Source organism: Neophocaena asiaeorientalis, unplaced genomic scaffold (assembly GCF_003031525.2).
Source record: "Neophocaena asiaeorientalis asiaeorientalis breed wild unplaced genomic scaffold, Neophocaena_asiaeorientalis_V1.1 scaffold476, whole genome shotgun sequence".
In the NCBI taxonomy this organism is placed as follows: domain Eukaryota; kingdom Metazoa; phylum Chordata; class Mammalia; order Artiodactyla; family Phocoenidae; genus Neophocaena; species Neophocaena asiaeorientalis.
In genome coordinates, this window is record NW_020172178.1 from 1,141,714 (window position 1) to 1,152,461 (window position 10,748).

Genomic DNA, 10,748 nt, shown 5'->3' on the forward strand with positions numbered 1-10,748 from the left:
ACACACACACACACACACACACACACACACACACACACAATCCTGTTTTCCCCTCATCAGTTTTAGTTCGTTTCCAGTAGGGGGCAATAATAACTCCCTCATAGAGAGTTGTTGTAAAGATGAAAAGAGACTAGAACATGGGGCAGAGAAGATGTTGCCAACATATCTGGGATCCTCTACTTCTCCGGGTATCCCCATTTCCCCCTGGAGCTGGGTGAACACATGGAAGCCCACTGAGGTGTCTGTGGGTACCAACCCTCTTCCCAGCCTCCTCTCTGCGGTGGGACCTGCCTCTGCCCAAAGCCGCCTGGGGGAGTTAGTACAGCTCCTCTTGTACAGATGAGACGACAGGCTCTGATTCCAGCTGGACAGGAAGCAAGGCTAATGAGACAGCCACCGACGGAAACAGCTCCCCCGCACCTGCTCAGCCCCCTCAGAATTGCTTCCCTGCCTATGTCAGCCTTCTTCCGGGACAGAAGGTGCCCCAGCCAGTTGTCTCTGGCAGGCCCTCAAGCTGCTTCTTACTTGCTCTGCTCTTGGCCAGAAGACCAGCAGTGGCCCTCCCCACTCCGTTCCCAGACCACACTTGTCAGTCTCGGCATTTTAATGCACAGGGCGGTGAATTGTATTCATTTTATTCATGACCAGCTAAGTTCCTGCACAGCACAGCCTGGCCCCTCTACTCAGTTTTGGGGTTTAAGACTTTGCCCACAAAGAGGTCTCTTTGAGTCATCTGATCCTCCACAAACAGCAAGAAGGGTCTATTGAACTTCACGACCACAGGGACCTCCTTCGTGTCCACGGGGACCTTCCACACGTCCGCGTCCTTGGCTGCATCCGTGATTAAGCCATGCTCGCTCACCTCTATCTCGGCTTGATGCACGGCCTGGGAGAGACAGTTTCCTTCTCAGCTCAGGGAGTGAACTCACCTGGCTGGCTGGAGAGCAAGCCGGGGCGGTGTGCCCAGCTATCTCCTGTGGTCAAGATCAGGGAGGCAGCTTCCCTCCATGGCCGATGGCAGGTGGAGGAAAGCTGACTTCCATTCCTAGAAAACCACCCTCAGCTCCCAGCAGCTGGGTTCACCGTTGTAGGCCAGATGTCCCCGAGTGGGGTTGATACTAGGGTTGGTAATTGTTGAGTTCAGACTTTTTCAGCACAGGACAGACAGCTCAAGGTGTTAACATGTTCAAAAGGCAGGAAAGGGGAATAAAACACAGAGGAAGGCTGGGTGGTCTGTAGGCTTAGAAAAAAATCCCATAGAACGACTGAGAGATAGTCATTTCCAACACTTTCAAGAAGAATGTGATAAAAACTACTAGGGGGCTAGTTGTTCTTGTCTCCATCCATGCAAGGACAATTTAACCTCCGTGTAAAAGTGTTTGTGCCGGAACATGCATGTTGGCCTCCCTGATCTGCAAGAGGCCCTGCTGGGGCACGTGGCCATGACATTGCTTGCATTACCGGTGATGGGTTCAACATCTCTCAAACCCAGCCCAACAACCAGCACTCAGGGCACACCTGCCGGGTGGGTTCTGTTTGAATTGGACACGGTAAGTAGTGCTTACACCCACTGGGCCACGGGAAGCACGGCATCCCCTCGGGGTCCCAACCCTGGGAACTCCATCCAGTGTCTGTGAGTGACAGGTTCATCATCTCCCAACTAAAGAACAGGACCCCTGCCCTGCCCCAACCCCCGAGGTCATTGGGAGACTCGAGCAAGAGAAACCATGAAAAAGTGCTTTGTAATTTGTCAGGTGCTGTATCGCGGGGAGGGATTGTGTTTGCTACTTATGTCCTGGGCAAAGTCCTCAAAGTATCCTTGCCCCTATGGCGCCCACATAGCAGCCAGCCAGTTAGTGACCTTGGTGGAGTCATTGGAGGGCAGCCCCTGTACCCACCAGGATGAGTAAAATTATCTCATAAATCAATGTTCCCCGGCATCTGGATGTCTAACTGGCACCTCAAGTTTAGAAAGCCAGTCTCTGTCTGCTCCCCCAAACCACTCCTGCTCCATCTTTCCTGCCTCAGGCATTGGCTCCATCGTTTCCCAGGCTCCAGCTTACAAGCCCGACTCTTCCCTCCCTGCTCCCCAGCTCTGTCTTCAAAAGGCACACAGAGCCTTCTCACCACAGCTAACCCTCCCTCGAAGGCCCCATCCATCCTCCATTACCTCTCACCTGGGTTACCCGCCAAACTTCCTAATGGGTCCCCCTCTTCCTCCAGGACCATTGCCTGTTCTCCGCGCGGCAAGAAGTGGTCTTTTGTAAAACATATGTCAGCTCATGTCAGCCTCGGTGGTCTCCCATGTCAGTCAGAATAAACCCCAGTCCTGTCCAGGGCCTGGGACACCAACATGACCTGGTCCTGCCTGACTTCTGCCCTCACCTCCTACCAGGCTCCATCTTACTCAGCACTCTAACTGCCTGGGCCTTCTTGGGGTTCCTCAGAAATTTCAAGTTCACATTCCCTTAGGATACACTTGCTCTCTTTGTCTGGAACACACGTCCCCAGGTACTTGCCCCCTTCTCTCTCCTGCCCTTCATTCAGGCCTTGGCATAAAGGCCAACCCAGGCCTTCTCAAGCCTGCTCACTGCACCCCAGCGTGCCGTTCCCAGTTTCTCTGCTGTCCTTTCTTCACAGGACGTATCACTGGGGGACGTAATACATATCTGTCTGTTGGCGTGCTCACTGTCTACCCCGCCAATAGAATGGAACGGCGACGAGAGTAAGGTGTTGTCTGGCTGGCTCACGACTTCACCCTCAGTGCCTCCAGTGCTTGTTGCAATTACTTTTGAGTGAGTGAATGACGAAAGAACCCCCAAAGCCCAGGGACCCAGTCAGATAAGAGTTATAACTGCTGTATAAAAAAAAAATGTTTCTCAATCAGGACTGTGGTGGATAAAACAGAGACTCTAGAAATTGCCCCACTCACCTCCAAAATAGATAGAGAAGCCTTCTTTGTGATGCTCTGGGTGGTCGCTGTTGTAGTAGGCACATCTTTGACGTCAATCTTGGGAAGCAGATGTTTTAAGTTTATCTTGGAGGAGATCTTGAACTTGGGCAAAACTAAGTGCACCAATCTGTTGAGAATGAAAACGACAAGGAAGCTGAACAATGTCCCTCTCCTGGAGTCTAGGGGAAGCACCTGGCTTAGGCTGAAAGACCTCTTCCGAGTGAAAAGGTAACAGAAGTGTTTGTTTTGAAGTGCTGGGTTGGGGAGAGATTAAAGATGCCAGGGTATGAGCTGCAATGTTGAATTTCCAAGCAAACCACTTACTCAAAATATATCTTGCTATTCAAATGATTCCCTTCACAGGCTCTCTATGCAAGAGAAGATGAGGGTCAGACCAAGAGCATCCAGCCCTGAGTCCCTCCAGCCCTTCTTCTGGAAGCAGAGGTTTAAATTGGGCAATGATCTTAAATGTGGTGAGGGAGATGGAGGGCATGAGGTCCCCGTGCTGCAGGTAGAGCAGAGGGAGTTTTCACAGGAGAGGAAGCTCCAGCCTGGATGATAAGCTTTCGAACAGAGAGGACTCTTCCCTCTATAGACCAGCCACTCTATGACTAAGGGAGAGTATCAGAACGCATAGCACCAGCCCTCCCACCCAACATTTTAGACTATGTCAGTGCGGTGTTGAGCTTCTGATGGGCTAGCAACCCATTCAGTTGGGTCTCTCTACTGCTGTACCCCCTCTGTCCCAACCAGGAAGGTTGTGGTAGGCACAACCATGGCAGAAGATGGCAGACCCCCTCTGCCGTGGCCCTCAACTGTAGGAGTAAACGCTGTTGAGAGATTTCTTCCCAATCTACACATTTACTGCCTGAAGACTGTCTCCCCAACCCTGCCGCTCAGATCAGTGGGCCATTGAAAATCACGATTTCACTATTTAATTTACTCACATTCGATGGGACCTCGGTGAATATCATACCCAAGCTCGGTTAGTTCAATGCTCCCTTCCAGGAATATGCAGCAGGAACCGAAAGATACTCAGTTCAGTGTGGGGAGGAGCATTTGATCGAATGAAAGAGAGCCATGCCTGTCTACAGTGGTCTCAGCTTGAAATTTACCTGCTTAGGCTCCTCCCCTGACCGTCATAACTAACTAAGAGCCCTAATTAATACTTCACAACTGAATTCTCTGATGTCACCCTACTCATTATCTCCCTAGTTCTGACTACAGTTTGAAATTGTGTATTTGTTAGTTGACTTTCTACCTCTTCCACCAGACCGAAAATTCCACCATAGTAGGGAAGTGTTTGGCTAACCATTATATTCCCAGCACCAAGCAGTTTCTCGCATACAATAGGTGCTCAGAAAATATTTTTTGGGTGAGTGGATCACGGGCTAACATGTGTGTGAAAAGCTGGTTTGCTGAGCTAGAGAGGTTAGAAGCAAGGACTAGTGACACCAAGAGAGATGGGGCTCCGGGTGCTCTTGTAGTCCCTTGTTCCAATCCCTCATGAGACCTGGCTGTGCTTATTCCCTGGGGTTCCGTGAAATTCCCATGTATCTTCCCAATAAACTCCTCTCTTTACCCATCCTGAGCTTGTATGAAGTGGGTTTCTGATGCTGTACATGTGACAAAAAGAACCATAATTAACAGTTTAAGGGGCTTCTGGCTGGTAAGGGGACTCAGGCTGCTATTCTTTCTGTTTGGTTTGTTTCATTTTCTACAAATATGCTAGGAAATAACCAGATGCCCAACTCCCCACCCCCCGCCACAATAAGGCTTTTACATAGAGGAATTGAGGGCTGAGCAAAAATGCAATGCAGTAGAATGTTCCTCCAGAACAGGATACCTGAAGTCACTGGCTTTCTGAAGTCTAGCTCGCTTAGCAGTTATCTCTTTTAGAGCAAAGTGGAACTGCCCTACATCTGGGAGCACAAGAATGATGGACACATTTCCTTTGTAAGGCATCTTAACCATCGTAGCAAGCAGCTCCTCGGAGCGGCTGTAAACCATCCGCTCTGTCTTCCTCATCATGTCCACCTGCACTTTGGTGTTTTCATTCACAAAGAAGTCCTCCTTCTGCGTGAGGTTGCTCTGAAAAGCTCTTTCCCAAATGCCTGGGGAAATCAGGAAGGAAAAAGTCAAAGAGTGATCTGGCGGAAAATCATCACCACCCCCAGGTTCGGGGACCCCAGAGGTCATCAGCTTGGGAAGGAAGCAGTCTATTGTTGGTGATACCTTGACCATAGTGAACAGAATATTTAAAATTCTAGACTGGTGCAAAGGAAAGAAAAGCTAACACATGATTTTCAAAGATATTCACCATAGAATTTCTTTAAATCTGTGTTTCTCAAAGGATGTTTACCAAAATACCTGCCTCTGGAAATATAACACCAAGAAAGAATTCTGTCATCAAATAATTTAGGAAACATTGACCACAGCAACCCTTCTTTGAAAACTCCCACTGCATTTGAGTGTATTAAGAGTTCAAAGAAGTCCTATGGTAAAGAAATCTGTTTAAAATTTATGTAACTTATTCCAGGAGGGAAACTTTTCATCAGAAAGACACACACCTGCGCATACATGCACACCCCTGCGTGAACTCCTACTTTAGCTAATGCACTTCCCCAGTGGATTTTAAAAAAGATTCAAGGTACACACCAGTTAAAAAATGCATGTCACCCAGAGTGACGGCCATCTAGTTTGGTCTGGAAAATCTCTGCAAGTGTTAGCCTTGTTTCTGATTCTATAGCCAGGCTTACGGTCCTCTCTGTTCTGTTTTTACGACTTGCCTTCTAAAGTGTGATATAGATAAAGCTTTTAAGAGGGAATCATGCCCGATAGTTCTCTGAAGCATACAGAGACATGATCCCTCCAAGATCATTTGTGGAGCACTTTCTATGTCCTAGGCACCTAGTCTGGAACTGTGAGTCCAAATATGAATAATGGTCCCAGTAGCCTGAGCAAACATCCTGTGCTGGGAAGCATTGTTTTATGAGCATTTCCTTCGCTTATCATGTAAAGAACAAACAATCTGCATGTCCTGGTAGGAACCCTGTTTAATCCACAACAGTTTATCCATTAATTGACTCATTCAAATCTGAAATTTCTTGAACTCAAAAAATGTGCCAGGTACCATACTAAGAACTGAGGTTATAGCAGTGAATAAAACAGAGGACCTGTGTCCTCATGGCGTTTACTTTCTAAGGGGGATACAGAGAGAAAAGCAATCCACCACTGTAAATGGTTAAAAGTGTGATGAGCATTAGGAAAGGTGCAAGTAAAGAGCTGAGTGCTAGCATGAAAGCACTTCCTTTGAAAGACCAGGGAAGGCCTTCTTGAGGAGGGAGCATTGAGGCTGAGGCTTAAAAGAAGAGGGTGCTCCATCTGGCAAAGAAGGGGAGGAAGAACATTCCTAGGGAAGGAACATCATGGACTAAGACAGGAAAAAGCAGGATGCATTTAAGGAAGAAGGGAAGGTCTTTGTTGGCAAAGCATAACAATGAGAGGGATAGTGATGGGGAGACACTGGAGGGATCAGCAGGGCTCAAAGCACGCACAGCTGGGTCTGGGTGGGATTGCATTCCAAGTGCATCAGGACACTATGGAAGGGCTTCAGATGGGGGAATGATGTGATTTATGTTTTAAGAAAATTGTTCTGGTCCTTTAATGGAGAAGGGATTGGAGGCAGGCGCGAATGGAAACAGTAATTAGACAGCTGGGGCAAGTCATCTAGGCAAGAGATAGTGGTGGCCTTGGCTACAAATGTGGTAGACCAGATGGTGAGAAGCGAACACACTCCAGATCAGCTCTGCAGGCAGAAGCCATAGGACTTACTGTGTTCTTGAATCTGGAGGCTGGAGGGGAGGTTTTTTCAGGAGAAGGTGGGTGAATGGCATTGTGATTCTCTGAGGCGAGCAGATGCTGGGCATGGTTGGGGGGATTGTGTTCGAGGGTCTGTGAAACATCCCCAAAGGAATGTCAGTAGGCAGATGAGTATTAGAGTCTGGATCTCAGAAGAGGTGGTCCAGGCTGCATCTAGAGTGTGGGGAATAGTCCGAGTACAGATGATGTTTGAGGTCGTGAGCTCAGGTGAGGCAGGAGACAGTTGTAGAAGTCAGAAGAGGAGAAACCAGCAAAGGAGACAAAAGAGGCATGAGCTATGGGGTAAGAGGAAAGTGGAGGGAGTCCTTGGGCAGGCAGGATGGAAGGGGACCTGCATTGAGGAAGGGGAGGGGACAAGCACTCCTTCACTGTGACCAGAGGGGAGAGTGAGAGGAGAGGTGTGTGAGCCTTGGACAGCACATGGAGGACATCCTGTCAGAACTGCTTTCTTGTCCCCATTCGGGCAGGAGGCAAGGCCATTGGCTGAGAGTCCATGGCGGAAAGAGACTGGTAATGCTAAGTGGAGGAAGAGGGTATAAATAGATTCCAGTGAGCGGTAACTCTGAGCCCACCTGAAGAAACAAGGGCAACGTCAAGATCTGTGACCCGGAATTTAAACTGCTAGTTTAGACACCTGGTGTGTGAGCCTGAATTCAACAATGGACACAACTTCGAAAAGCATCTCATCTCACGCTGATCTGACCTTACAAAACAAGTGAATTAACCAATGCTCATGCCTCTGCAAAAAGATTTCTTTTTCCCTTTTTTACCAGCAAGAGTCATTGCCTTTTTACTCCAAAATATCTTAAGCACGGCAAACAAGATGACTGAGAAGATTAAGAGGAGAAATACTGAAAAATGTTAGACAACACAATGATATCAAAGTCAATTTTAAAAGTTTTGGATCTACTGGTTTCTGGGAAAATGGGATATACTGACAAATTTTTTTTTTCCTGACTTAAATCTTTTAGGAAACACAAGGACAAAGTTTACCCCAAATGAGAATTCATGCATTTAATAAACCTCACCTTTGAAGAAAACATAGTTGACAAGACATAGGACAGTCTGAGGGTCCAGGTGGATGATTAAGTCTTTGATTTTCTTATGTATCTTTTCAGCCACATAGTGATTGATGGCCTTCTTGGTTTTTTCTGTATCTTTAAAGTCAATCGTCTGGATGTCCACTTCATGTACTCTGTCTATCTCCTGCAGAAACATCTGCTTGATCTTCCTGTTGTTATCGATAAAGAGAATGTCCTTGTGCTTCAGTTCCTCTTGCTTCACTAGCTCATTCCACGTCTGGACAAGATGCTTGTCCTTGTCTAACACTTGGATTTTTCTGAGGTCAAGTCCCAGGTCCTCAATGAGGTTGGTGCGCGTTGTGGATTTGATCCCCAGGGAGAGGGTGACCAGGGCGATGGTGATGGCCACAGGGGAGAAGATGATATTCTTTCTGGGATCCTCAATTATCAAAGCCTTGAACAATTCTTGGGCAAGCGCCTTATGGCCAGCTTCCGTCTTCTGGGAGAGAGATGGAATTTTCTTTAATAAGACTAGGTTGATATTCTGTTGGGAGTCTTGTTGCTTTTCACAGAAGATGCTATTAAAAAGGCCACAGAGGATGAGGACCAGAGACAGCACCAGATGTATTTTCCTGTGGGACATTTCTGCAACAATCCAGAGCTGTTATTGGAAGGAAGAGGTATACGGGTGAATCTTCTATGGAACGTGTTCTCAATGCTGAGGGGATTGAAAAAGGCTCGTTCTTACCTGGGTGCAGTTCACCTGGGTGGGGTTGCTACTTGTCCTTAATTGAAGGATCCTAGCTAAGTCTAACAAGGAAAGTCTAATGAGTATTCTGGAACATGACTTCAGACAAATTAAAGGTAAGTGACCTGATTAACAGGGAATCAGTTCTGCCCCTAGCCTACTCTGCAAGGGGGTCTTCTCCATCCACACTGGGGTTTCTTCTATCCTTTTTGCTTGCTCTTCTTCTTTCTTTTTTTTTTTTTAATACAGAGGTCATGACAAAAATCCTGAAAAGTGTGGAAAGGAAAGAAACAAGAGGAGAGAGAGAGCACAGATTGTAGATTCAAACATCTGCAGAGATCTGGCCAGAAATACCCACGTGGAAAGACAGCAAGTGTAATGCAATAAGGTGTGCTGGGGACTGTGGAAAATGGGTCATCGTGGCCAGGCTGAAGAGGCAGGTGTCACTCAGCTCCAGCTGTGATTAGTGGCAGTGCTGGGTCAGTGGTGCCGGAATTTTTTTTGTTTCTGAAGCATCTAGAAATCCATATTTTTACATGAAAATTCAATCTTGCCAAAAGCAACTTGCTAGTAGCAGCTGGCCCAGATGCAACCCAGCCAGATCTGGCTTTAGAGCTGCCAGCATGATTTCTAAAGTAAAGCCCAGGTGGTGCTCAGGCGACTTGGACATCAGCTGAATCAAGGGCCTGGCAAAGGTCATCTCAGGAAATCCTGGTCACCTCACTTAAGCTCTCCCTGTGCTCACAGCTATGGTCCCTCACCCACTGTCAGGGCAAAAACCCTCTCTGCCCCCGTAAGTGCCCCCCATGATTGACTGAGACCAAAAGTCAGGCCTTGCATCTGAAGGGGGCAGCAGTGGTGGATTTCTGGCCCCAGTGATGGGAAAGGAGAAGATGAGAACGAGGACCTGAGCTTGCGTTCAAGTTTCACCTCTTTAGGGCAGGGCCAGGTCCTCCCTTCCTTATTTTCCTACAGTAACCAGCTCAGCTCTTGGTACAGGGTCCACTTCCCTGCATCATCACTGCCACCACTGGTGACCTTTTTCATGGCACTAAGGCAGATGCTACTTGAACCATAGCAAAAGAGCAATAAAATACCTACCCATGTGGACCCTCACTGTCCCCAAGAGGAGAAAGATGACTTACCCTCCAGGAGAGCCTGCTGTTGTCTATTGCTGCTGTTCTCTGCATCCATCAGTGACTTATTTATACTGCCACTGGTGTAATGAAATGGATAAACCTGAATTAATATTAACTTGGCCAAAAGATTGTGTTCAAATATTGTCCAGAACAAACAAGAGATGAATCATTTCAGTTCCCAGTGAGACAATAAACAAATTAATGGATTGTTGTACCGTTTGAGCTACTGTTCATTAAATTACTCCTGTGTTATTTCAACAAGCACTTACTTAGCTCCTACTAAGAGCCATGCTCTGGGCTAGGGACTGGGGGAACACAAGGCTTCAGGCCTGACCTCCACCCTTGAGGAGACTTCACCCTTGAATTCAAGGAGATCTTGGTTTTGAGGAAGAAACAAACATGTAAAAGGACTGTGGGCTACATTTTGACTACTTCATGGAGAGTCCGCATTACCAGTAAGGGGCTGTGCATGGAAAGAGAAGGGCACAGTTAATAATTTAGGACAATTAGGAGAGATTGAGTAACATTTCCTCTAAGTCTTAAAAAAATACACAAGAGTTAATGTATTGTCCAGGAAGCCTGAAGAGGGAATTCTAGATGCTGGGCTGGGGTGAAGTTCCCTGGGGGAGTGGTGGTCAAGGCTGTGTGTGCAGGGTTTCTCCAAGTCTAGGAGAAATTCACTTCTGGCATGGTGGAGTGAGGTGAATGCCAAATGTTCTCTTCAATAGCTACTAAAGAGGTGGACAAAATTGTCAAAAACAACCGTTTCGGTGCTACAGAAAATCCACCAAGGGCCCACAACAAACAGATAAGTGTTCATTCATGAAAAGTACTGAACTCTGTGTAAGAACAGAGTGAGCCTGTGACATGCTTGTCTGGGGCTGCTTCCACCCTAATCCAGCTCTTCTGGTGGGTTGTCTAACCAGAGTGGGGTTGCTGTCGCCAGAGCAGACTCACTTGACTTGGAGCATTGTCAGTTAAAGTGATGACATCGGTGGCAAGCA

At 47.4% G+C, this 10,748-nt stretch overlaps 1 protein-coding gene across 1 annotated transcript; it reads right to left on the minus strand.

The window, feature by feature from the left end:
- Positions 1 to 619: 619 nt before the first annotated feature.
- On the minus strand, positions 620 to 9,774 carry LOC112409384 (uterine milk protein-like). Its single transcript, XM_024759472.1, has 5 exons — positions 9,751 to 9,774; positions 7,864 to 8,518; positions 4,800 to 5,067; positions 2,933 to 3,080; positions 620 to 886 (listed from the first exon to the last, which is right to left on the minus strand). The coding sequence occupies exons 2-5, from the start codon at positions 8,498 to 8,500 to the stop codon at positions 680 to 682; spliced, it is 1,260 nt and encodes a 419-aa protein (XP_024615240.1). The 5' UTR covers positions 8,501 to 8,518; positions 9,751 to 9,774; the 3' UTR covers positions 620 to 679.
- Between the last annotated feature and the right edge of the window lie 974 nt (positions 9,775 to 10,748).

Excerpts from the sequence above, each read along its gene's own strand:
- LOC112409384 (XM_024759472.1), bottom strand. The coding sequence starts at position 8,500 with ATGTCCCACAGGAAAATACATCTGGTGCTGTCTCTGGTCCTCATCCTC. Across the intron at positions 5,068-7,863 it reads CAACTATGTTTTCTTCAAAG|GCATTTGGGAAAGAGCTTTT; the intron begins GTGAGGTTTATT and ends TGATTTCCCCAG. Across the intron at positions 3,081-4,799 it reads CAGAAAGCCAGTGACTTCAG|ATTGGTGCACTTAGTTTTGC; the intron begins GTATCCTGTTCT and ends CATTCTCAACAG.